This window comes from Fusarium fujikuroi, chromosome FFUJ_chr03 (genome assembly GCF_900079805.1).
Source record: "Fusarium fujikuroi IMI 58289 draft genome, chromosome FFUJ_chr03".
Classification (NCBI taxonomy): Eukaryota; Fungi; Ascomycota; class Sordariomycetes; order Hypocreales; family Nectriaceae; genus Fusarium; species Fusarium fujikuroi.
The window spans coordinates 2,711,947-2,738,855 of NC_036624.1; the positions used below are offsets into that span (position 1 = coordinate 2,711,947).

The 26,909-nt window shown below is 49.6% G+C and overlaps 5 protein-coding genes; 1 reads left to right on the top strand and 4 right to left on the bottom strand.

Moving 5' to 3' along the window:
• Nucleotides 1-1,379: 1,379 nt before the first annotated feature.
• On the bottom strand, nucleotides 1,380-4,191 carry FFUJ_02952 (related to PDE2-high affinity 3`,5`-cyclic-nucleotide phosphodiesterase; the record flags this gene model as incomplete). XM_023574743.1 has 4 exons in its annotated part: nucleotides 1,380-2,429; nucleotides 2,493-3,085; nucleotides 3,142-3,978; nucleotides 4,041-4,191. 4 exons carry the CDS (start codon nucleotides 4,189-4,191, stop codon nucleotides 1,380-1,382), a joined length of 2,631 nt encoding a protein of 876 aa, XP_023428042.1.
• A 6,322-nt stretch (nucleotides 4,192-10,513) lies between these two features.
• FFUJ_02953 (uncharacterized protein) lies at nucleotides 10,514-11,686 on the top strand (the record flags this gene model as incomplete). Its single annotated transcript, XM_023574744.1, has 1 exon — nucleotides 10,514-11,686. One exon carries the CDS (start codon nucleotides 10,514-10,516, stop codon nucleotides 11,684-11,686), a length of 1,173 nt encoding a protein of 390 aa, XP_023428043.1.
• A 265-nt stretch (nucleotides 11,687-11,951) lies between these two features.
• Nucleotides 11,952-13,340, bottom strand: FFUJ_02954 (uncharacterized protein; the record flags this gene model as incomplete). XM_023574745.1 has 2 exons in its annotated part: nucleotides 11,952-13,031; nucleotides 13,098-13,340. The coding sequence occupies 2 exons, from the start codon at nucleotides 13,338-13,340 to the stop codon at nucleotides 11,952-11,954; spliced, it is 1,323 nt and encodes a 440-aa protein (XP_023428044.1).
• A 1,116-nt stretch (nucleotides 13,341-14,456) lies between these two features.
• FFUJ_02955 (ubiquitin hydrolase-like protein) lies at nucleotides 14,457-20,139 on the bottom strand (the record flags this gene model as incomplete). XM_023574746.1 has 4 exons in its annotated part: nucleotides 14,457-19,431; nucleotides 19,770-19,844; nucleotides 19,961-19,972; nucleotides 20,045-20,139. The coding sequence occupies 4 exons, from the start codon at nucleotides 20,137-20,139 to the stop codon at nucleotides 14,457-14,459; spliced, it is 5,157 nt and encodes a 1,718-aa protein (XP_023428856.1).
• A 581-nt stretch (nucleotides 20,140-20,720) lies between these two features.
• FFUJ_02956 (related to insulysin precursor (metalloendopeptidase)) lies at nucleotides 20,721-23,920 on the bottom strand (the record flags this gene model as incomplete). XM_023574747.1 has 3 exons in its annotated part: nucleotides 20,721-21,040; nucleotides 21,097-23,590; nucleotides 23,663-23,920. The coding sequence occupies 3 exons, from the start codon at nucleotides 23,918-23,920 to the stop codon at nucleotides 20,721-20,723; spliced, it is 3,072 nt and encodes a 1,023-aa protein (XP_023428045.1).
• Between the last annotated feature and the right edge of the window lie 2,989 nt (nucleotides 23,921-26,909).

Consider the following 26,909-nt stretch of genomic DNA (forward strand, 5'->3'; position numbering starts at 1 on the left):
TCATCCATGACTTCGAAAATGCCAACTACCATGACCCATATAAGACGTCTCATAAAGTTATTTTAAATCAAAGCTTTTGCCATGGAATCAAATCATCTATTGACGACACTAACAGTCCACACATGCTGCCAGACTGTTCATCCTGAACGTTGCATCCGGCTAGGGGAGACAAGAAAACTTAGGATCCTTATCCTAAGTAAGGAAAAGAATTAGGTACGTTTAGTATATCTTAGCAGGCCTTTGGGCGAGGTTGTTTTGGTATCCTGATTTCATGTCAGAAGATTTCTTGCTCCCTACCGTTCGGCTACCTAAGGTACCTAGTTGAGAACCCCATGTACCGTCCCAACTGCACACTTGATCTTGGTCCGCCAGTCTCTCACTACGAACAACACTCGTACCCGCTGACTAAGGCCACATAGACTTCAGTGAAGCTCTTCCTGAGGATCCGTGACAGTTCTAGGATGCAGATTCGGTGGACCAACGGGTCCCATATGCGCCCTAAGGGCCAAGCAAACAAGGGTCGCCAGGGAGATTCGGAAATTCTGAGCAATCATCTTTCACCATTTGGTCTTCGGGATTTAGTCGTATAATGCCTAGCTGCAACCCTTCTCGCAAATCAACTGCCACACGAAAATCGACTGTTCAGTTTGTATCTATTACTCATCTCATTGAACACGAAATATGCGGTCGACATGGGGTCCTGCATGCTTCTTCTCTCGGTACAGTCGCTTGTAGGCGTTGGCTCCGAGCCAGCGAAGTAAGGCTTGTCACCTCCATCAGCAAGCGAAAGGAAACGATATTTTGTTTGGGCTTCGAAGTAGTTCATCATTGAATAATATATCTCATCTCATGTGACAGCTTGCGTGCAATCATGGCCTCGCAGCCATACTCAACACCAACACTACGTCCATCATCCTATGCCGTATTCCATATACCCAACCCATACCATATACTCGAGCCAAGACAACCAAATAAACCCTTTCCCACGTCCCACCGTCATCTTTAATTTTGATACATTGCTTTCGTCACCGTCCCAACCTTGCCTTGCGCCAACGCCAGTAGCCCTGTCTGTTTCTCCGTTCCTTCGGAGATGCATTCTGACTCGAGATGCTGGTTTGGACCCCCGTTGCTCGGACTTCTGAGCAGACGCACCGTCCGTCCACACATCGATATTGTACACGTATATACTGCAATCATTAGAGCAACATAGACCAACACCTTCCCCCAAAACAAAACTTATAGAGCACACAATATTCAGCCAGAATCACCTCAACTCATTGGTCGCTCTGGATGGCCTCTCCAGCTTCATGAGCACGTCATTGAAGCATAATTTGACCACATCCCTCTTTTCACTCCTGGTTGACGAGTGCTGTAATACCTCATCCAGTCATGTCTGCAGTAGACGGAGAATTCGTGCCTTTGTGTCTTCTGAAAAAGGGAAGATCCTTTATCCTGAACCTGCTTGTTTTCTTTCGTAGCGACTTGCCCTCAGCCCTGCCGATGCTTCCACCTGTCGTGCTCGCATCGGACCTTGTTTCGTCATCGATAGGTGAGCCATCCTGGTGAAGGGTTCCTGAGCTGTCTTTCAAACTTGCAGAGTCGACGTTGATCTTAGGAATTCCAACGGCATGTTCAGTCGAATCTCCGCTCACGATACTCGTACCACGTGTGCTTGGTGACATCGGCATCTTGCCCGTTGTAGCGCTTGTCGCTTGTGAAGCCCAGTCTCCCGAGCAAGCCCCAGAAACACTCCCATCTGTCGTCTCGCTGGATCGTTGCTTCGCTGAATCCCTTCTCGTTTGCGTCCGAAACGGATCACTATTCGCCAGTTCTCTAACCGCATCAAATGTTGAAGCTGATCCGTTCGATCCCCTGTGGTCACCAGCTACACCGTTTGTGGCTGATGGTCCCATTGTCCTCTGACTGTCGGCCGGCGATAAGTCATCCCTTTCTGGGCGTGGCATGGGTAGTTCGCCGTTCCCTACAGGGGTCGTGTCCGATCCGCGATCCAGTGCCTCGAACAGAGGTGTCATATCTCTCTTCTCCTCTTTCTCCTCCTCTTGTGGTACAGCAAAACTCATGGTCCTTGGGGAAAATGTACCTTCCTTCAGGAGACGTCTCCTGATTGGGTCATCTAGGGGTTGCTTTTCTTTCTCTTGTTGAAGCTTAAGCTCGAAGAGACTCTTATTCATCTCAAGCTCGTCGACGGTGTACTGCATAGCGGGCATGATGTCGGCGACGCCTTGGAATAGAGGGGTGGCAAAAAGATTCATAAAGCCGAGTTGGCCTTTAGCCAGTGAAGTCATGTCTTGCTTGGGCGGTGTCATAAGTGATGAAGGGATGCTCAGCTCACTCTCCATCGAGGCTTGTCGGGAGAACTCTTCTGAGAGAATGTAAGTCCACTTCAAAGCTATTTCATGATTTCGTGCCTAGATTTGCGTTTTTAGCTGGTGAACCCATGATGTCATTAACAAGGGGGAAGGCAGGCATACCACGTTGCTAATATCAGCACATTTGATGAGTAACGAACAAGCAAGAGACTTGTTCTCTTCAATTTGCCGACCATTCCAACCGTCGGCGCTATTATTAGCTTGAAGTCGTTCTTGAACATCTCCGAGCTTCTTCATATAGTCGAAATGCAAGCCCATATCCGTAGCCAAGATAGAGCTAATCATCAGGTTACGCATCTTTGTGTCTTCGAAGGCGGAGGGCCAGTATCGTCGAAGAATCTGCGAGTAAGCAGCGCAATGGAACGATTCCAAAACAGATCGATCGTTGTACAACTGTGCTAGGGGAGCATTTAGTGTCACAAGGAAACCGTTGTTCACGCCAGGGTGTCCGACGTCATGCCCAATAGCGGTGATCAGGAGCGTCAACGCTTCAAACGGAGTTATGAGAGAAGCCATAGGCGACTTCTCTGGCATGGGACGGGACTCGGTACCCGAAGGATACGGCGACAGAGCACCGATATGTACCAGGAAATTGAAGGTAGCTTGTAATACATCCACAACATGACGGAAATTGTGGTAAGGCACAAAGCTATTGTATGCAGCACGGCAAGCAACAAGGAAGCTGATTAGTTGGTCTGAAGCTGAGTCAGTATGCAGGCAACCGACACCAACCCAAAACAGTACAACGTACCTGCATGTATCCGCCATCGCTCAAGTTCTGGCATAGACAAGGCATGTCGAAACATGTCCATTGCGGCCACCAACAACTCATCATCGGTGAATGAGTGAGCGCAGAAGCGCCAACTTCCTATTGCCTCAGCAATGGCAGATTGTCGTTCTGAAGAGACGGCCACATGAGCATTGTTGATTTGGTCGTCACTGGTGCCTAAACGGCATATTCCTTTCATCAGACCGGATACCATGGCTTCACGAAGGTATGCGAAGGGCTTCTCTTCGTTGACTCCCACCCACGACCGTTTTCGACCTTGTCTAATTTCCAGCAGGGTTGACTGTTCCTTGGCGGCATCTCTGTGAGCCCGATAGGCGCAGATTTCCAGACTTGTAATACATTTGGTGCTCATTGGACAAATTATGACGTCGACCGCCCCCAGATCTAGGCACCTCCTAATGAGCTGACGATTTTTGTCAAGCGATCCCAATGGCAAAGGCTTCTGCTCAGCTGTGCCGTCGGTCATCTGTCCGTTGGTTGTGGGGTGACCTGCCTCAGAATTGCTTATCACCGGAATCGGTACAACGAGTTTAGACATACCGCGCAAATGCGCTTCGGTGATGATTTTTTGCAGCAGTCCCAGACCATATAGTGCTTCGTCGGGTGTGTGAATGTCGACATTTTCGTTGGAAGAGCTGCATGAGGGTGAAGGTGACGACGCCCTTCTCCGCGCTTCGGGTACTGGGTCATCGTTTGGCGTATCAAGGAGAACCAGGGTTGGCTTCAGGTCCAGCATTGAACCCTCTTGTAATTCGAATAATTTTGCTAAGCAGGCACCTCCAGATGCGCAAACGTGAACTGGACAATGTGTTAGTGAGTGGGGAAATGACTCATGGCGTTGTCATAACGAAAGAACGAACCGTCGCCGAAGGCATCTAGCAGAGGTTGTACGACGTGACGAGCCTCATCCGTTGCCCAATCGGATGTGCTGTCACCAGAAGCGCTGTGAATCAATCCATTTTCGCTGACATTGCGATTGACGTAAATAACGTGACAGGCGGCGCGGTCCATGGTGCTCATGGAGAGCTACCAGTCTCGCGACTGGAGCACCGTAGCCCTTCGGGCAGTTGCGTATTTGTACCAAGATAAAGCGATTGGCCGGGACCAGATAGCCTCACGAATGCCAGAGACCAAATTATCTCAAAGAGCGAGCCGATCGAGCCTCGAACGTTGAATGAGAGCAAAGTAGAATAGAATTTCGAGGTCGTGATTGAAAACACAGTTGTCGCGAAGCAGCCCAATAGAATTGACTCAATAGCCACACGACATACGGGTTTGTGGCTAACAAGGGGTGTTTAAATTGAGTGATAGGAGACTGTGATGCTGCTTCGTCTCGAGAAGTTCGTATGCGATGTTGTCGAGTTGAGTTGATTCAATGAACCTAGTTCGGTAGTACAGACGAATGGTGTTTTCTGGTGGGAGGGTCGGACAGGCTGTCAGACTGGCGTCGAGGCGGGCGGGAGCAATCGGTTGGCGACAGGGTTCGTACCATTAGAAAATTCGGTCGAGGCTGAGAGACGAGGGGCGGATATTAGCTGGTAAGCAAGAGGAAAATGTCGCGAAAGACGTGGTAAATGCGGCGATGCGAAACGAAGACGAGGGATTTGAAAAATGATGGCGCAGGAGGAGAAGCGCGATGGATTGTAAATGGGGGGGACAAAAGGACTCGGAATCTGGACTCGGATTGGGCCAAGATGGAAAGAGCCACCAAGGAATAGGAAGGGCCAGGGGATGAAGAAGAAGGAAAAGAGGCCAGGAAGGACGTCGGATTGAGGGTTGGATTCACAGGTAGTGAGAAGGAAGTACGGACGGACAGACTGGACTGGACTGGACTGACAGTACAGTACAACCAACACTACAAGCAGGACCAGAACAGAGCACGCGTGTGCTGGAACAATGGATGGTATCAGGGCAATGAGTGAGGGAATCAGCCCAGGCTTTAGCTTACCAGTCTTGGTTCAAGGTACGAGCTGCCTACTGGATGTCCAGCAGTACGAGACCTACTTAGCGGCACGCAGAAGGTGTCTGACCCTGGTCGGAGAATGGAAGGACTAGGGAAGGGTAAGGGAAGACCCAAAGACAGGGCAAGGACACCGACAGTCGCGGTAACCGGGTCCGGGGCAGGAGGGAGAAGATCTGCGAGCGTGGCTGCAAGCGGAGGAGAAGCGATTGCAGTGTACAGTAGCGCAAGTGTGAGTGCAAGTCTGGTAGGGAGCACAGCAACGCACAAAACGCAGACAGCCCGGGTGATAGTGCGATGTAACAACCAGAAAGAATTTAGAAAGGATGGGGCGAGAGCGATATTCACTGCCGATGGAAATCCTGGGATTAGGATGAGAAGAGACCAGATGAAAAGCAGAGAAAGAGTAAATGTCTGGACTGAAGCCTGGACTTGACTAGTTCGAATTGAACCAAAATGTGACGCAACACAGTTCTAACCTCTGGAGCCCATCGACCGGTACCCTTTGCCCTCACAGGTGGAGCGTGAGGAACAACGACAGGGCAAGGCGAAGCCAAGAGCCAAAAGGCAACGTTAGCAGGCAGAAACAGAGACGGGAACCAAGCCTGGCGCCGGCAGTCGAATTACTGGAATAGATTGATAACCGCCTTAGTGGAACGATTTGCCGAGAAGAAGAAGTACGAAAGACGCGTAGAAGAAGGGGCTCAAACGGCGAGTCAGATGCGACCAGATCGGGGGCCAATTTCAAGTGTCGAATTGGTTCAGGTGAGACGGACTCAGTCCGAAGGCATCAGGGTAAAGGTCACTCTGTTCTGAGAGAAGCTGGAGGGAAGGGATTGTGAGTGAGGGGAGTCTCAGAACCAGGGGGGCAAGGATTTAAACCGATCTTGTTCCATACCCATTAACAACTTTTTAGAATCATGGAGGTGGTCATGAATCGTTTTAGGGGACTATAGTGCTACTCCGGAGTACATGGTATGGATATAAGGTAGCGCTGCTTGAGAAATACCTACTGCTGTTCCCCCCAAGGTTTCCTATAAGGCACCTAAATGGACGGTAACGAAAAAGAAAGGATAACCATATGCAAACAAAGGAGTGTGGAAATGAGTGCTCTGTTTGAAACATGAATGGGGGTTGGGGGGGTCGAGATGTTCTTACTTATGAAAAGCGTACAAAGTAGAACTCCTAATAAAGATCGAGTTGGAGTCCTGTGCAGTCTATTGGATTGATGACGCAGATCTTGCAGACTGTAATAGGCTTTGGTAGAGTTGCAGTAGGAAATATGCAGCACCATTTGGCCTCAGTGTATGAACACCAGCTACTATATACTAGGTAGGTACCCAAGGTAATCAAATCCAATGCTTCACTCGATGACAGTATGCATTATGGTCCAGTCCGGAGAAGTGAACCTGATTAACGCAAACAATCAAATATACAACAACAAAGAGTACCTACCTACCTACCTACTTTTGCCTACCTAGGCACTTGCAAAGGAGGGCTGAGAGGCATCAGAGTTTGCGGAAGTGCCGTCTGGGCTGGAGGAGAGGGCGCAGACTTAGGTTCCGTGTTGTGTGGACTCCGAGACCTTGTTTTTTCCAAGTGATTTACAGTGGCGAGCGACTGGTCAGCGTGGTCAAGTGTACCTAGGGAAGGCCAGACATAGCGTTCATTATAGGCCACCGTAGGGTTACGTGCTCTGCTGTGCCGCCTGCATCAAGGTCCGAAGTGGTCCATCGTGAGTGAGGTTGGACGATGTTCTTGGATGTGGTCAAGGATCGTCGCTACCTTACCTTACGGGCTTGCAGGCATGGGAGCCGGAGGTGCCTTAACGTGCTTGCAACGCGACGCGAGGCACCAAGGCCAGCTGGGCCAGAGCCTAGAGACTAGAGAGGCTAAGGATTGAGTGCAGAACCCACCTCGTGCTCCACATCCTGGGCCAGGATCATGGCCCCCTTGTCTTCATGGCAACCAATTATGTCGTGTGTGCAGCGTCAGCCAACAGGGTTGACGATGGAGGGTCCAAGCGGCTTGCTTTGAATTCTTCTGGCCGTCTTCGAGAATCTAGGATGGGGACCTATGTCCCATATTTACTGAACAGGGGTACGTGGTGGGCCGCAACGCTAAGGGGAAGCACATAAGAATCATTCTCGAAGGAAGTACAGTTTGGGTACAGTGTATTCGACATACCTAGCACATGCATGCCAGTGCTATTGTCCTTGTGAATAACCCCGACACCCACCACCAGCGATCAGTCGAGCTTCGTATGACGGTGGGTAACTACCTACCTAACGGCACAGGTTTTATTGTAAAAAGGCAACGCAGCTCATTACTCAGCCAAGTAATGCACTGTCATTCGCCCAGCGAAATGGTTTTTCGTCATGACGTCTCCCGTATCACATCCAGTAAAAGCTCTTATTTGGTTCACCAACTGGAAAATGGAAGACTCACAAGATTCCCGCACGGTCAGGGTCAGGTTCATAGGTCATGGCCACTAGGTACCTATGCACCGGGTATGATTCCGTGCAGGTAAAGTGCAGCCAGAACCCACCCAACTCTAGGTAGGCCCTGCCTTGCCTGGCTACCTGGGCAGTGCGCTACTGGGCTACCATGCATCAATTTAGTGACTGGTTGTTAAGATCTCTTTGTGGTTCTGGATCTATATGCGTAGTACAGTACATACAACCTATTGATTCATGAATTCAACTACCTGAGACTGCCTACTGGGATTATCGATAGGTGTGTAAGGTACCTAGATTCACAGCATATACCAGTCAACTCCACATTCAAGTCGACTAGGGAGCCTGCTATGGATCCCTTTTGGTTTGACACACACGAACGAACCAATCCAATATGACGTGATTCGACGGAGTAGATCTGAGATCCAGATCTCGTCGCCAGAGCCTCTTAGCTTTCCGAGACCCTATCGAACTCTCATCAGCAACGCCAACCTCCTCCGCCTTCATTCTTCTCAACTCTTCTTGTCTTGCTCGTTCATTCCTATCTCAATTGCCTCATTCCATACCTGTCGCTTTCGCCATAGGCCATAGGCCCGCTGCCCCGCACCACACCGGCTCGAAACTCTCCCCGCCTCTAAGTGAAGCTACTGAGAGACGAGGTACGCAACAGCTACGCTTTAGGTATAGGATGGCTGTCGACAGTTACCCAGGCTGCCAGGCCATCGCGGTGCCATACGCAGGATGTGATGAGATTTAAGAAGCAGCTTGCTTCTTCTATCTAGTTGGAAAGCAGCTATGGTTTACATACCTAGCTAGGCTAAACTTCCAGAAGGTTCTTTAGGTTTGCCTAATTAGCAATCTGCATCTAAGGAAACATACAAACATAACCAACAAACATACTGGTAGCAAATAGCAAGAAAGGGAGGCAACAAGTCTATCCAACAGATTGGAGCCATCTTCGGTTCGTTCCTGGACTCAGTACATACATACATACATACAACTTCCAACAACGTCTACCGACGCCGCATCCAAAATTCCCCGGTTCGCTCCAATGAATGATGTGAAACAGTATATTGATACTCATCCACGCACACATACTTGAGCAGATAGATGGTTGCTTTCCTCAATTGGCTCGAAAGAAGCCCAGACCTTCAGGGCAGCCGCACATGAATTGGCCATCCATCGCTCCAGCTGGTTGCCAGATAACTGTAACCTGCAGCCCGTCCGCTCCTATGTCTTGTTACTTTATGCATGCTGTCTACCAAGCCTTTCCATACCGGTCATGGACCACGAGAGCAGCCACATAGACTACTCATACGATCTGGTTACTGGCTTACTTGTAGTAGCTGGCTAAAGTAGGGTACCTAGGTAACTAGCCTTGGATCTGTCAACGCCCTGCCACACATGACGCATTTCAAAGGCTCGATCTGCTGGTATTACAAAGACTCCACTTCGAGCCTCAAACTGAGCAAGACTCACTTCTCCATGTCCATCTCCACAGAGTCCCCGAACCGAGGCAAGAATTCATGCCTGCTAGGCCGGCGGCCTGTTTCTTAGAATTTGAAGTTACCCCACAGAGTCACCGAGACGGCGAGAGGTGTCCTGGCTTTTATGGGATCGTGCTCCTTCTGCGGCTCTAGCTAGTCCTTAACGACGCCCTAGACATGTTTTCGGGTCGACTTTTCTAATCTCCAACCAAGGAATGGATGGCTTGGGCCCTGGAGTCTCCGGAAACATTTGGTATAGGGTACTTGACGTATGTACTTCGCTGCTGACAATAATATCAACAGTCTTGCTTGTCTTACATGTGTCTTATATGTGAGAAGAAGTTACTTGTCTGTTTTACGCAAAGGGTGTGGGTTACGTAGAGGATATGTTGGATCTTGCCATTCTGCGACACACAAACTTCATATTCTCAATGTTGGTTGGACCACTATCGCCAGTCGTACATATGTCTCGGTATATGCCAGTATGTCTTAGTCCTGGTGTGTGAGGAGCTCTTCCCAAACATCATCTGACTTCTGGTGGTGCCTCGATACGTCAAAAATACATATTGTGGAGGTTCGACTCTTTAACGTGGTGGCTGGCTGAAGCCTGTCAAGCTGAAGCCTGTGGAGAACCAAATAGCCTAGGTGCAAACACGAGATGGATCACGAAGCATATCTACTTCTATTTCGTCACTTGTGTCAACCATGAAGCCATTCTTCAGTTGTCAAACCCCGAGGAGGCATAGTGAGATGATATCAAACGCCCTCAATCTTAGCGGCCGCTGTGCTGGCTGTCAAATCCAGATTCCAGCCCACCCAAGTGGAGCGTGGAGTGAGAAAGGGCATCGCCCGGCTCCCATTTGGTGGGTAGGCTGATTGACTATTCTCAAGGACCTGCCCCGAACCTGAAAAGTTGTAGTCTAGGTCTAGGGTTTGGCCCATACGCCGCACCACCCGACGGCTACGCGAACTAACTGTATCTAAGTACCTACCTACTAAGTCAGTTGCGTACCTACTATAGGTACCTGGTAAATGACTGCTCATCTGGTATCTCGAATGCATACTCCTTAGATACCTACCTAGTCTTCAACTGCGATGCTTTCTAACCGAACTTGATCTCCTGAAACGCGGGGTTTAACCTCTCGCAATTTCTCTCTCATCCTCAGTCCCAAGGCCCTGATCGGCAAGCCCGGTGAAATTCACCGGGCTGCAAAGCAGATACATTCGTACAGGTGGGTCGAAGAGGTTGTACCTAAAGAAGGCTATTCCGTATCCGTAGGGGGCTCTCACCGCCTTCGGGGATGATTTTGACAGCGATTTCACCCGCCCCGATCAGCGTGATCACAGCCGGAGAGGCCAAGTTGACCGACCCTTGAATTGATGATAATTCCCCTGCTAAAAGTCAACTTTTGATAGCACAATCGAACGAAATGTCTCACCTTTCACCCTCAACGCCCCTGCCGAGTCGGCCGAGATCAGTGCGGCCGTCGCTACAGCCTGATGACTCGTCGCAGCCTCCCTCTTCGTCACAGCTTCCTTCCTCGCAGTCAACAAGTAACCGTTGGACCTCGCAACAACACTTCCTCTTCATGGACCTTCTTCTGGCAGCCAAGCGGGCGCAGAAGTTAAATTCGAAGAAAAAGGCTGTGTTGAAGCCGGTTTTCGAATCGTTCATCGCCCCCCTCGAGGAAGCCTTTCCAGCGATAAAATGGGATTATCGCCGGGTCGAATCGCGGTTCACGGTTATCAGGGATAAATACCGCGTATATCAGGAGATGGTCAATATGACGGGGAGTACGGAGAATAAAGACGAGGGAAGGGTATCTATTAGTCGGCAACAAGAGGCAGACTTACGGCAGCTTTATCCGCGGACGGCGGCGAGGATAATAAAGGACGGTCTTGGTGTTGATGAACACATAACAGTCGATGCGTGGCATGAGATCTTCTCCAACGACCGACCGGCAGGGAGGTTTATCACGGAAGCCGGCGATGACGATGCCTTCGCCCGTCACCAAGGAATGCCGCCGCCTACAGTAGAGAGGGCAGTCTCCCCTGGTGGCTCGGAACAAGAGGCAGTTCGAAATCGTTACCCGGCTGAGGCAAATAGCGAACCGAGCGGCGATGACCTTCCTGAAGAAGTCCCAGTCGAGGAGCTAGCTACACAAGCAAGTCAGCAAGTTGATGATGATGAAGTCGATGAGCCACTTCCCATTCCTTCATCGGGGCCGTCACAGACTCCTGTGACGAATAGGAGGAAAAGGACGGCTGCAACGCCAATACCACCAAACGACGTAATTCCTTTCCCTCGGAGCAAGAAGAAGAAGACGGTGAGAGGAAGCGGCAGCGATATTGATGATCTGAAGGAGCTATTTATGAAGAGTCAGTCATCTACTCATAATCATGTAATATCCCCACGGCCGGTCGGGGCAGAGGACTTGCAGGGTGCGATCAGGGACTGTACCGAGCTCTTCATGGAAGACCGGGGCGTTGATTTCGTGATGAAGGTGACGAAATGGCTGCGGTCAGATATAAATAATGCCTTGGTCTGGAATTCCTTCGATAATAAGGAAATAAAGGAAGCTCTTGCGGACTCGTCAATATAGAATATATGGTGTTGATGAAGAAATAAGTGTGCCTTTTGTGGTGTTGTGAGGGGTCAAAAAGTTGAAGCTTCTGTGAGGCTGTGAGGCTTTGGAGATATCAGATTAAGCTGCAGCTTTCAGCCTTGATCGCGGGGTTAATTTTCTAACTAAAATGGGCTTAGATCGTGCACGGATAATATTTTTGAATGCTCTGATTGGTCCAAAAATTTTAGCGCGGGGCAATTTCAACGCTAAAATGGAGCTAGTCTCAAAAAATGATGTAATCTCAATCTAGCTCTTGCGAGCTCGAAATAGCTTCTCTCTGATCAGCCTCTTCAGCGATAACCTCAATCTCATCACCATCTTCAACCTCCTCCACAACGCTCCCTTCTTCATCGATTTCCTCACTTTCGGAGTCATTTTGAAGCTCTAAATACGCCTGATAAGTAGACCAAAGCCAATTTGCAATCAGACTTCTCATATCTATTCCAGATCTTCCCGTTACAACCATATCTGCACGGCGGCGAGCTCTCCGGAGAGCACGGATTTCCCACGAAGGAAGACCTTCTTCCTCGTGCCCAAGCTCCGGCTCCTTCCCTTCGAAAGCGAGGAAGTTATACAGACCGGTCACAGCATATATTATCTTGATCTGATTGCTGAAGGAATATTCAGGTGCGCTGTTTCTTATTATCTTCCACTTCCTCTTGCACCGACCGAAAGCCTGCTCTACGATCGTTCGAAGCTGGGCATGGCGGAGGTTATACAATTCTATCTCGTTCACAGGCCTTTTCGCGGCATCGCCCCAATCTTGGAGATGATATCGGACTCGTGTGAAGGGAATCAGGATTCCTCTTCTTGACCCAAAGCCGGCATTAGCGAGGAAGAATCTCCCCGGCGGGACTTTGAAGCTGCCGTTATGAGCATATCCTATTAGTGTTGCATCATTAATAGATCCCTTGGCGCCTGCAAGCACGTATAGAAATCGTCCCTCGAAGTCGACTGCAGCAAAGATATTCTGGGAAATTGTCGACTTTCTTGACCAGAATCTCTGCTGATGAGCAAGAGGGATAAACGCAGGTATGTGTGTGCCATCTACCGCCCCGATCGCGCCGTTAAACTGACAAAATTTGGTGTTTAGCTCGATCCGTGGACTGACGTATCTGTGATCCGGCATGCGAACGAATTTTGTGTGTAAATAACGCATAAAGTCGATCAGGTAAGAGAATATGTCTGACACGGTACTCTGACTGACTTTAAACCGATAGGCTGTATTCCTTTGAGGCTCGCCGTAGGCCATTATCCACAAGAAGATCATCAGCTTCAGCTCAAGTGACTGATGCCGGCTATCACCCGCCTGAGTGTTGTTCTTCAACCACCAAGAAAGTCAATAAAAGTCACCTTTATTCATACGAAATAGGTCATTAAACATCACATCCGGGGCAGCCAATAGCCACGAGGTGTGAGCCCGAGAGTCAGCGAGGATATCAGCGTAGGGCCGCCGGGTGAGTGGATCGTCCCTACGGCGAGGCTGACGGTGATACTGACGGCCGAGGCAATCCAGGAAGGTCATGATAACAGCTGACCGCCGCAGCTGTTGATCGTTGAAGTCGTCGATGATGATTCTATATATGAAGTCATCGTGAAGGCCTAGTTGTGAGAGATATCCCTCGTACATGGTGTTTTCAGTCAACTGACGAAGCTATCACAGTCTCACCGTCACACCAATTTGTGTGCTTTTGCACCCGGCGTTCAATGCGGCAGAAAACACCAAGAAACAGGGATATTGCTTGGCATCTTGCCCTCATCTAGCAAATCGTGGGCCCCCCTGCTAGCTCGGTACATTGCTGGCTTGCACAAAGGCTGCTGAGTCAGTTATCCATCATTATGTTGAGATTACGGTGAGAAAACGGGCCCCAAGATGGAAAGGTCAGTCAGCTGACCCTCTTTATGCCACTTTCCCGGCAGAAATTGACTGCCCGGCGGTTTTCACCGGGCTTGCCGATCATGGCCCAAATCACACTAACCGTGCCGAGGGGGATGCTCAGAACCAGGGTCCACCAGCTGGGGAAACCTTGATGCCATTCTGCCCCCAGTGTCGAGTTATAACGGTCCAGCCTTGTAGGACAAGCTACAGATTACGTATCGGAGATCGCGTTATGCTCTTGCAATCGACATATAATCTGTGAGTTTTTCCGTACCGTGCTTGTAGAATGTTATACTTTGCGTCTCTCATGAGTCCTGGCTCCAGGGAACAAGGGTTTTTGGAACTTAGAAACATTTGGCGACACTGAGATAACTAAGGGTATCTAATACGATGGAATTTGAAACAGAGATAAGCAGATCCTTGGTCAGTAGCTTGTGCCCTTCGTGCTAGAAGGCCCTGAAGCTGGCGAGGACAGTGAAGCAAACTACATTGTGTATCACCAGCCATCTGAGAATAGGAGTGTCTATCATTCCATGACTACTGCTTGAATTACACACGTATAGACAAGACATCCTCTGTTTTTGACTTCGTCAAGTCCATTCAGCTGAACATGCTCCATGCAAAATAAAACCCAGCGCCGTTTTCTACCCTTCAACCCTATGCGAGATGTGCGGCGATATGTACCATCTATTTCTCTCGCCGCCTCTTTCTAACTACTCTCCTCTCCCCATCAACATCAACATGCCCTTCACAAGTTGGGTTGTCCCGGGTCATCATCTCATGCAGTTTTAGCCGTTTTCTCGTATCTCGTCTACCATATGTCATCATGACTCTGGGCCGCTTGTTGCCCGACTTTGGACAGCCGTCCTACTCGGCCTTGATTCCCTTCTCATTTTCAAGATGGATCTCGGCCACCTCGTTCGAATCCCTTTCGCTCCCTACCGCGGTTTGCACATCGATCACATCCTTACGGTCCCATGTACACTTCTGGGTGTCTGTAAGAATCGTCGTTTGAGGAGCGGCAGGCTCGGATTCGCCCTCAGCGGGGTCCTGTCCTGTCATGATTGTGTCGTGATCATCAAATTGGCTGAGGCCACGCTCATCAGCTGAAGAGTCTAGCTGGACATCATCAGAGCCAATGTCGGCACCTGTAGAGTCTTCGGCACCGCTATCGCCCAGGCCCTCGAAGTTCCAACCCTGGACGAGATTGAGGGACTTGTTGTCCAGGCGCTGGTAGCTTCCATTGATTTCTACACCCTCATCCTCGACGGTACTGTGGATGCTCCCCATCCGGTTAGCTCCATCGTAGGGCGGAAGATCTTCGTCTTCGTCGTCCGGTCCAGCTAAAGAGGTGACGGTGATTCTATCCGAACCACGATCGCCGAGATGGCGAGTTGCTGCGGCTCCGATCCCAGCGCTCGACAACCCATTCAGGGAGGAACCCTCGCCGAGACGCTGACCTTCCCCCACCTCACCTTCTCCTTCAGAGTTTTCTTCGCTGTTCTCGTATTTCTCAGAGATGACTCCGAACCGTGATCCGCCTAAAGGGGTACTCGAGCGGCGACGGTAAAACAATAGGTATGCAGCTGATGTGATACATGTCGAAGGGTCAGACACGGGGCTTGCAGACGAATCTGTATGGCTTGTCAGCGTCTTGAATCCATCGGTAAGTGGCCAAGAGAGATGTAGCAACTCACCATTGTAGTTATACCATCGCCCGTCGACGAAGTTCTTGGCATAGGCGGTGTAATGACCTCCGCCGAGACCTCCGTAATGATCATCAACAGCGATCAAGTCATAAATCTCATCCTTGCCATCCTCTTTTTGAATGACTCTGGAAGTAAGGTCGAGACCCTCGATAGGGAAGTCAACCATGACGTCCAACTTGTCGCGGCGCCATCCAGAGTTGCTAAAGCGCTTCAGATGCGCGACAAGAATATCTGGCGATTTCCACAGGTCGAACTTCTTGCTGGCTCGCCGATGCTCTTTGCAGCGGGGACAATACCACATATCTTGTTCGGAGAGGACTTCAGCTCTCTCAAACTCATCCAGGCATTCTTCGAGACTGATGCCTCGTGTACGGCGATGGTGTCTTCTTCTCTGAGCAATCTTGAGGGCAGGGTCCGTGAGCGTTTCCAGATCAATAAATGTTGGAGCTCCTTGTTCATCAGCGGGGATCTTTGCAGCGCCACCAAACACTTTTTCCCAAGCTTCCTCGTGCCAGTCTACCACAATGCCTTCTCCCAGACGAATCAGAGGTCCGCCATCAGCAACAGCAGGAGGTTGAGGCTGGGGCTTGACAGAAGCTGCCTTGTGCTTCTTGTTCTGCATACGTTCGCGGCGCTTGTTGGCTTTCTTATTGAATTTCTGGCCCTTGAACTTGCGTCCTTTGACCTTTGAGGGACGCCCATTGAATTTCTGTTTTGTATAAGCGCTGGGGCTGTTAGACAGGCTAATAGAAAGACCTACTCGTGGAGCTTCTGGAACTTCTTCCTCACTGGACTCTTCCACCATTCTAGTCTGTGTCGTCTCCGCCTTGATACTCTCGTCATTGCTGCTTACGTCTTCATTAGAAGGCGTGCTGCTTTCGTCGTCACGACTGGCGGTATCGTCATCGTCAGGTGACAGTTGAGGGATGCGATCCGACAACTTAGGGAGTAATTGATGGTGATCGACATTAGACCAGCCCGTTGGCACATCGCCAGAGTAGGCTTTGTCTGTGAAGTAGCAAAGGTCGAAAAGGTTTTGCAGTTCAGGTTCAAGGAAGCTGTCTGGGTCGATAAACCTGGGTCTGCTCTTGTTGAATCGCTTCAGAATCTGTGGCTGATGGGGAAGAGCCTCGCTGGTGTCCTTCATATGCACATCTACAATGTCATCCTCACCTTCAACCGAGTTGGCGACAACCTTACTGTCACCAGACGAGTCAGCATCCGAAGCAACCACCTCTCCGTCAGCGATATCAGAGTTCTCCTCCGGACCGTTCCTAAGCTTGGACCAAGTCGAGAAGTTCGAGATCTTCTCCAGGACCTTGCATCGAATGAGGTCAATATCGGAAGCTTCTTCCTTGGTGAAGCAGATGAAGCTTGGGGGAGCCACACCATCCCGAGCACGACCATAGTTTGATGGGATGCGGTGAAATACGGGTACCACTATCCTTTCATACCGTGGGTCATCCCAGGGAGCTTCGAGAGGAGTGTCGATATCCAGCATGGAGCGTGGCTTGTTTGCTTTATGTGGCCAGTTGGTTGGGACAGCATCCAACTCGTGGAAGGTTGCAAGATCATTTTTGGCGATTTCTTCGCTAACATCTAGGTTGTTGTCGTAAATCTTGAAGAAGCGATCCTTGTACTCTTCTCCTCCTATCAATTGCTCCACAGGTACACCTGTCCGGGCGGAGAGGAACTGTTTGAGCTGTTCAATAGCGCTGTGCTTGGGCAGTTCGACCTCAAACATGACCGGCACATCGTTGAGGGGCAAGAATTTGATTTTAGCCGTCCAAACGTCCTCGACAGGAATAGGGAGGGTCAGATTGTTGAAAGGATCAAACGTGATGCTGATCTTGCCACACTCAGGACATTTGAGTGTTGATTTATACAAACCTGTGAAGAGGTCGGCAATGACTGAGTCGTCCCGGAGGCGCGTTATGTCCCAGACCTTGTCTGCCATCTCCTTGATAGCTTCCGGATTGTTGATCATGTCGTCGGTGGAGTCAGGCTTCTCGATATAAGGTTTCTTCTTCACTCGGCTCAGGTCTTCCTGAAGAGCATCCAAGAGAAATCCAAGGAATTCTTGGGAGTCCTGCTGCCCATATCCAGAAAAAGTCGACCGGCAACGGCCGATCGTGTTCTTGAAGTCTCGAGGAGTCACGGAGCCCCTGCCCTCCGTATATATTTCCTTCAGAAGGTTTCCATAGGTTATTGCAACTTTCCCGTTGTATCCCAAGAGGTTAGTCTTATTGACCTCATCAAGATATTCATTGGTCAAGAAATACTTGGTCAACTCCTCAACGCTTCGTACACATTGAAGTGCAGAGTTCATATAACATGTATTTCCTAGGTTCTGCAAACCAACAACGCCGATGCTCCGACCCGACTTCTTTCCCGTTCGGCCGCGTGTTAATGGGCCACCGGGAGCAGGACTGCTTCGACCGCTCGCATCAGAAGAGGCCAGACCACTTCTGGTGGGGATCGCCAATCCATTCGGAGGAGTTTTCCCAGTGTAGTTGCTAACCCAGAATGAGTCGATGGCCTCATCGATGACCAGAGTTTGATCTGTCACGAGATCGAACATGGTCAAGTTTGAACTGCCGTTGAAATTGGGGTCAGTGGTCCTGTCTTCCAGCTTACATTTGATCCTTTGGTCACGGACTTGAGAAAAGGAAACATTGTCGAGGAGAAGTTTCGACCATGTGTCTGTAGAGCCAGCCCTGTTGTCTGTTCGACCTGGGGAGTCCGGAGGCGTGAGGGCTCGTGAGGGCTCAGAGGGACCAGAAACCTGCTGGACTTGAGGTACCATAAACAAACGAATTTTGCGGTCTAGCGGCACGCCGGTGGCTGTCTTAATCTCCCTGACAAATGTCTGTGCATGGTATTTGCGACTTCTGACGAACTTGTAAGGAGGGGGGCTTCTGGCCTTGAGGGACTGCTCGATGGGAAGTGGGCTAATTTCGGACCATAAACGGTGAACAGTAAAAACTGGAGGGTGGAACTCGAACTGAATGACAGGCTCTTCGCCGAGTTCCGCAGTGTTGATGGCAGCACGAATAATGGCTTCTTGACCGTTTTTGATACCATACCAGTCAACAACCATCTTCCAAGCATCCTCTGGAAAGAGTGTGAATTCATTCTCGTTAGTTCCTTGCTTCAGACGAATGTATTCGTTGCCAGTAGGTTCTGTAACGACTTCTTCAATGATATCCGAGTTGTCAACAGGGCCGAGAAGGTCCGAGGTGGAATCCCCCTCTTCGCTGTCCTTAGGGCCGCCGCGTAATGAGAGTGCTTTTTGGACCCAGGTGTTGGAGACGAGATAGGCCTTGTCCCCTTCCTTCACTTGCGCCTCTTGATAGGCTTTCAAGAGAGTCTCTATGATCTTGATCTGTTCTTGCAGCGAAGGAATTGCTAGGAGACTAGAATTAGTGACGGATTGCGATGCTTGCAAATCGGAAACATGGCGAGCCTTACGCTGCGCAGGGAAAGCCTCAGCGGGCGAGCCTGCCGTGGGCTCAGGCGCTTCAACACTCATATCACGAGGCAGCGATTCAGGGACCAGCTGTGAGGCCCCCGCGATAGACTCGTTGGCTTGTGATGTACCCATGTCGACATCGCGGGTCCTATCCGCATCGTTTTCGGGATCCATACTGGAAGCACGTCGTTTCAAAGGCGATGACGAGCGTTGGGGCAGGTCGGCATCGCCACTCATGATAGCTCGGTGGGAGAGACGTAAGGGAGACTGGCTTCTGGCCAAAGCCAAAGTCGGGGCCGGGCCAGTCTCGTCGCCGCCACGATCACTCTCAATGGAAAGATCGGCGTAGGCAGATGCACAGGGGCTCGAGGCAGCGGATGAAGCGTAATCGGCCGAAACGAAAGAACTTGTCTGATGCTGGAGGCGAGGGGGGAGGCTCGAGGCGGGTTGTGAGTCGGCCCTCCGGAACGAGTTCGAGTTGGAGGCCACGGAGGCGGAGAAGGAGAAAGCGGGATCGTCGTCGACTTCGCAAGAGGGTAGGACTGAGTCGGGAGAGGGCGACGATGAATCAACCGAGTCTAGAGGTAGATCGCTTCGCAAGAGCTTTCTCTTCTTTGAGGACGACGTCTTGAAGGCGAGCTGCCCGGGCAGCTCGGGGGGTCTAGGTATGAGTAGGAGGGGCGAAGGCGGAGGCAGAGGCGGAAGACAAAATCTATGTTCCTATCCTTGAAGTCAAACGAGTTTTGAGGGCAAATAAGTAGTCGACGTAGACTGGGAGTATATGTATAAATCTGGTGGTGGCCAAGGCACGAGTAAGGACAACAGTCTTGCTGCATTTACTCTGAATCAGGACAGGTCCAAACCAATAGAGCCTGGCCGTGTAAGAGTTTGGATAGGTTCTTTTTTTTCTCGTTCACAGAGGAAGGCGGGGGGTTTGAACAGGTTCTATATTTTTTTTTAATGATGGCATTGGGGCTCTGACCGCTGAGAACGACCTACAGTGTGGGGCGGCCATTCCAGGTTCCATTGACTCGAGTTTTACGATTACCTTCCATAGTACTTAGGTCCAGGTACCTATTTAAGGTCAAGTTAGTACATTTAAGCAGCGATAATGATGAATCAAGAGGAAACCCGAGCTTATTGAGATTATTATGGCCTGGGCAATCCATTTGTATATACTATACATTTACCTAGAGAGGTCCCTATATGATGTACGTACATCAATACATAACTACTATACAAAGCCTGACCTTGGCCGTGAAGAAAATACTGACTTAATAAGTAGTGGATCACTAAATAACTCGCAAAATAACTCCTCTGAGTGGGTAGAATCTTCCATAGGTTTGCTTGCATTTATTTTAACTTCCATTCTCTCCCCCACACTCAAATCAGAAGTGCGCCCGCTAATCACCCAGGGTTGACCGCTAGGCTTGGGGCCTGTGCTTAACTTGCAATGTCCTTGGAGTGAATTACCTTGACGTTAAATTGGATCTTTGGTTGTTTCACCTAGGTATGTTACTACTTATTAGCTGTCTTCTGTCCCTTGCCCAGGTGCAATGCTCTGGTTTACAACTGTTACTGTAGAAGACAATTCTGAAGTGCAAAAGACTAGGTAGGTTCTGGTTCTTCTCCCTTTTAGTCACGGACCTGAGCTTTGTAATCGCAATGGCCGATTGTATCATCACCAAGTCACATCTCATTATGTGTCTCAACAAAAGGCTGCCCCAGCGCGATCGACCGCGGTTATAGTCATGTACAAAATCGACTCGCTAAAACGAGTTTCTAAATACCAGTACAAGCCCCTAATTCCTGCTGTCCAGTTTCTTCTCGCCTCTACCATTTAATGTCAATGTATCGTGTCTCTGTCTAGATGTGACCCCCCACCTCCAACTTGTCTTTTCAAGAACATAAAGTCATTAACCTAGAGAATTTCAAGACCCAACATAACCTCTACAACTTTGCATCCGTATCCTCATACTCGTTGATGTCTTTGACGGGTCTGGCCCCTGAACTTGCGGTAAGGCCGGCCTTGTAAAGCCTGACATCAGTGATTTCTTCGGCCGTCTTTACAGCATCTCCAGGGGAGGGCTCCTCGTCGGCCTTCTTCTGAGCCTCTTCCTGTCGCTTGTCGACCCCTTCAGCCTTGGCTTGAGCCTGAAGATGAATTGATAACCGTGCCCTGTGACTGGAGGCAGGGTTGAGGCGCTGGTTGAAGAACTCGATGACCTCAGGTTTGGTCAGGAGCTTAATCTGTGCGGCATCGCGATGGGCTATGTAGAAGGTCAGTATATGTTCTCCACATAGAGCATGCTCTCTGCTAACTCACCAAGCTCGAAGTCATAGTATTCGTTTGTGATCTGGTTCCAATGACGAGTGGACTCCTGGTCCAGGTTTCTGAGCTTCTCTAGACGCCGGACGATCAGACTTCGCTTGTGGCCCTCGAATTCTGTCTCGCTCATCTTCTCCAGAGTGTCTACATATCTCATGAGGAAGGCTTCGATACGCGAGTCAAGAAACTCTGGTGTCATTTCGCTCTGGATGAGGAAGCGGAAGCCATAAGTCGTCGAGAAAGCTCGAGGTCCACTGAAAACGATGTAGCCGAGTTGCTCCTTAGTCCGGAGCTGATCAAAGGCTGGCTCATGGAGCATCTGGTCTAAAAGGAGAGTCTTGGTCCGAATGTCGCGATCTTCTCTGCTACCGACATAAAACCAAGTCTCAACACAGTGGTTAACGTTGGCAGGGTCCTTGAGAGTCTTTCTGAAAACGTAGTTGGAACCTTTTGTCAGAATGAGTGACCGCAGAATGGGCCACTGGGCCTTGGGCAAAACCCGTGGTTTCAGGATAGACTCAACCATATCGGTTGCTTTGAGAGCATCCTCTTTGTACATGTTACCATGTACGTACACTTCGATGAAGACCTGGCCAAGCATCTGCTTCTGGAATAGCCTGACACCTTCCAATGTGACACTTGGAAGCTCTGCTGCGAGCTCCTCCACTATAAAGTCCCGTTCGGGGGCATTGAGCCAATTAGTGTAATCGCCAACCTGGTGATAGGATGATTGCAGCTGCCAGTTGCTGTATCCTCGGATCAAGCGCTCCCTGACAATCTCAAAACGATCTTCCTTGATATCCAGGTCTCGCATTGTGGTAACGACCTGTTCCAAGAGCACGGGAAGCTTATCATTATAGCCGCTAACGTCCAAGAACAGACCGCGCGAATCGAGACTGACGTTGTACTGCAAGCCAGCCAGCTCCGCGTCGTACGAGTACTCCTCGAGTGCATCACGGACGAGGTCTGAGAACAGTCGAGCTTTGACGTTGTTTTCTGCCGAAGCGTATATGAGGGGTGTCTTCAAGCTGACAATAACATTGGCGCGAGGAACCCAGAAGGTATCGTCCTTCTTCCACCATGTCCTGGCAATGCTATCATTGCGAAGAACCCGGGGGTTCAGTGCCGGCCCGGCCACCTCCTTCTTCTCGACCTCGAGCTTGTTGGGGATAAACTGGTTTTTGTGAGGCAGGTGAAGGGCAGGCAGTCGATCTTTGGGAGAGACTGCAAAGGCTTTCTTGCAGTCCTCCATAAGATCTTCGGGTATCTTCTCGTGTCGATATTCAGTTCCGTACCACTTTTCCTTCTGGTCCCAGTTGCCAGGATAATTGCGCGATACAATGACCATGCGGAAGTTATCCGGGCGAATCGTGGCAAGGGCTTTTTCGATCTCATCAGGAGCAAATTCTCGGAGACGGCTGTGTCCACTGAGTAACCATTCCCGAGGAAGAGGCTTTTGCATGACCGAGCTAATTCGGCTGGTGAAGCGACTGGCGGGCGTCTTCTGCTTGAACTTGAAATCGACATCAGCCATTCCCTTCTGCTCTTGAAATATCCACTCCTGCGGTGGACTCTCGCGCAGGAGAGTGATGTACTGGAAAAATATCTTGACGATTTCAGGATAGTTCTTAAGACCTTCTTCCGTCAAGCGAACCTGTACATCGAAGATACCAGGAGTACCAGGGCAAACAGGGTAGGCGCCGGCACTAAGGCCATTTGCCCAACCCTTTGACTTGATATAGGACATGATACTTCCAGGGCCTTCATGCCCGATGAGATGACTGATATATCGGCTAGGTTGAGTAGCAAACATAAATTCCTCATCGATGAAGGGAAAATACAGGTTAAGCTCTCTCGAGTCCATGACGGGCTTCGCGAAACACTGCATACCGAGATCGGTTTCCCTGAAAGGAAGTTCGCCCGGCCACCTGTTTGGTGGAAGCTTTTTGTTGACGACAGGAGAGAACAACTCGGCAACCCATTTCTGAAGCACGTCAAGCGGTTCTCTACCCAGAACAACCAGCTTCATGCGGTTTGCTGAATAATGTCTGGCGTGGAACTCGATAAACTTGTCCCTCACATTAATTCCACGTGCCTCAGGAAGTGTCTTAAGAACCTCAAAATTGCCGGTTGAGAAATGACAGAACGGGTGGTTGGGGTTGGATAGAGACTTCTCCAGCTGATGAAGCCTCCATGTGTCATTCTGAAGGTTCTTTTTATTCTCTGAATCAACAGCTTTCAGCTCTCGGTCCAGGGTCTCAGGTAGAAAGAGCGGTTCGATAAAGAACTGAGCGAATCGATCCAGGGCCTCGCGCAGAGGAGAAGGGTTGGTATCTGAAGGATCCTGGTCATTGTCCGGCTTGGCAGAAATATCGAAAAAATAGTTCGTCGATGTTGGCCCAGTGTAAGCATTTGAGCTTCCCGAATTGGCGGAGAGGTATTGGCCGTATTCGTTCTCAATTGGGAATTTCTTGGTGCCCATGAAAAGAAGCTGTTGATAAGCAGAAATGTTAGTCCACTGTCTGTTTGTATGACATCACAAATGTCGAATTGGGGCACTTACATGTTCAACCGCATGGGCCATCCCGGGGATATCAGACTCGTCGCTGAAGTTTCCCACATTGACATCCAGAGCAGCGCTGGCCTTATCGGTCTCGGGGTCATGCACCAGGAGAGCCTCGAGCTCATTGCCAAGACGAATGACTCGATAGTCGCGATCGTCGAGGGAAGGCTTCTCGAGAGAGTCGGTAACAAGCGTCACCGGTATGGGAGCACCACCCATCGCTGCGGAGGCATCCTCTTCATGCTGAGAGTGAGGCATTGTGTATGTTGCAAATGTAGGTGCAAATGCAGGCGCAAAACCAATTTTCTACACCGATACTGTCACCGACACCGACACCGACCGCGACACCGACACACACGGCACAAGTTGTATCCGGAAACCGGAGGAAGAAAACGGCCGTGAAATGTGGTAGGGCAGGTCGCCGATCGCAAGGGTTTGTACGAGTTGCGTGCTCAGGTACGAGAGTCGATTGGACAAAGTCGGCGCGTACAGGACGATAGACGCAAGACAATGGAACGAATGTGATCCAATTGATGTCGAGAACCAAGAAAATAATGCAGTGCGGTAAGTATGGCAATGGCAAAGCAGATGTGACCTGGAAGTAAGGTACAGAACGGATACCGTCCCGTAGGTAAGGTTCCTACCTTACTAGAGGTAGGTACTGTAAGACAGTCCCTGAAAGCTAAGGTACAGGGTCAGGGCAGGGCAGGGCCAGTGTCGCGGGGGAGACTTACCTAGGTACCTACGTGCTGAGGCGCGAGGGGTATGATGGATGCCAGCAATGGAATGGATGGCTACAGTATGTAGTACAGGGGCTAGATCTGAGAGATGATGATGATGATGATAATGAAGATGGGGGAGCTAGGTACTTGGACCTAGGAATGGCTGTAGACAGTTAGCTACCTACCTACCTAACTACCTATCTATGTCATGAGAATGGTACCTGTGCTGGTTATATGTTAGTAGGTATTGAACATGGGACTCGGGAGGGCTCTGCAAGGACATGGGAAGGTTACCTTAGCTTAGTTTCCTCGCTTTCTAACTGACTAGGGTTAGAATCTCGCTGGCGCAAACGGGGGGTATTCTTGAGCCAGACCAGTCAGACTGTTGAACGGAGTTGAACTTTTGAATTGTGTCCTTCTATGACCGAACCACTTTGAAGGCGATGATTGAGCTTGTGGGGTGCGCCACTCGATATTGAGCACGCGCACAGCAGAATAAAGAAGCCAAGGGTCTGTGCAGAACCAGCGATCTACTGATGCCTGTGGAGCAGTGTTACCAGTAGACTAAAGATGGGCGAGCCTCCCAGGCCTCCGTTGAGATGGCTGTCAGGGTAGGAAGGGAACAAAAGAGAAGAGAAGGATACCGAGTTTTTTTTTTACCGATTCGGTAATGATGAAAGAGTTGCTCGGCTTGTAGGGGCCCTACCTATCTCGAAATAGGACCAGTTTTTCGAATGACCAAACCCAAATTCTTCTTGGAATCAAGGGTCTTGGCTGGTCCCTGATATCGAGGACGGACAAGAACAACCTTGTTGGGTGATTGATGGCTTGTTTATGTACCTAAGAGACAAGGATAGTGGATATTGAGACCCGAACCTTCTGGTCCCTGGACTATTTGAGGGACAAGACAGTTCTCAGTTGTCGTGTGGGTGCCAGATTTGAATACCTAGATGCTAAAGGTACCTAAGGCCGTGGAGTTGATGCTAGGTAAGGTACCTAAGCAGTCATGTCCTTCGAGACTAGAGGTACTATTCGTCTTTGTCCTTGCTAATGTGATGTGTTCAAAATGAGGTGGCCAAACAACCAGATGAGCAACAATTCTTCAGCAATGTGCTGTCTCTCCATCATGCATATGATGAGCTTATCCAGACAACAAAGCCTGTGCCTATTAATAACCATCGTGAATGCTGGGTATGGGTGTTGTTCGTTTCTCCTTCGTAGGGTACTAGTAATTATCCAGAGAGCTGAACATGGTCGTTACTTACATACATTGGAAACATCACCGATGATGTCAACTTACTACCTAGGTACCTAAGTACCTACCTACTAGGTAAGTAGTAGGTAAGTCTGAATACATAAGGAACCTAGGTAATAGGTACAGGTATATAAGGTAGGTAGGTAGGTAGACCTTAGTGGCCATGTACTTCTATGCTATAGGGTAGCACTTAGTTCATGGTCAGTTTCTTGCAACGTTCCCCACGGAGTTCTTATGCTGACATACAAGCTTAGTGATTCTTAAGCGTCCGACCAATCCATTGCATCCATATTTGTCAATATCCCTGGAGGATCACTGAAGACAGAAGTGATCAAGGGGAGGCAGGAAAACTTACTTGTAGGATCTCTATCCCAAACGACGAAGAGAACTGAACAAATTTAGTATCATTTGGCGTCGATTCGATAGAAATTAGATTGAGTAATTTGGCACTCTCGTTTGACATCAGAGATCGTCTTTCTCCCTGAAGGTTATAAACAAAGGCAGGCTACTCCGTACTACCTGTATGTATCTGTGAGGCGTCAAACAGAGCACCACCGTTGCCGCAGAATTAGATATTGTTCCTTGGCTTCCGAATCGTTATTCTGCCTGCATATGTTGCATCTTTGATGAGCCACGTGGAGTGGGCAACTCTCGTTGGTAAAACATTTGCCCAATTCCAACTTCTGTTCAATGTTGTGCGGGCCAAAAAGGTCGGTAATTAATGAAGCATGGTGCCCAAATACCCGGATGAGATTTTGTAATAAATACGGGTCCAAATTCTATGTACATCAGAAGAGAGGATACTAATTGTACGAGTGATTTGAGAGGATATTTATACACCTTCTCGGCATATCGATCACTTCTATATCACCATCCACGGAGCTGAAATCGTAGTGCTACATATATCGATCGCCGCTCTGCTTAGACAATTTACCTAACATCACAGGAATCCTGAACCTCATGTCAAAGTCGCCAATGCCAAATTGTTTTTGGCTGTCTGTGTACGTGAATAGCCTTAATTTGGCATTAACACCATTTAGCGGCTAGTCAAGATATGTAGAGATTTTGATTAGTATGGGCAGATACGCACATATCCATGTATGTACCATACCCCATTAGAGTGATTCACTGACAGTAGTAATAGTGGCTGCATCTCATTGCAGTCTCAGGAGTATACATCACATACCTCGGGTGCACATGGTACAAGCTCAATGCATGTTGCCCCCGTAACCCTTATGTCCAACAAGCCTTTAATCACGAAATTCGGCGA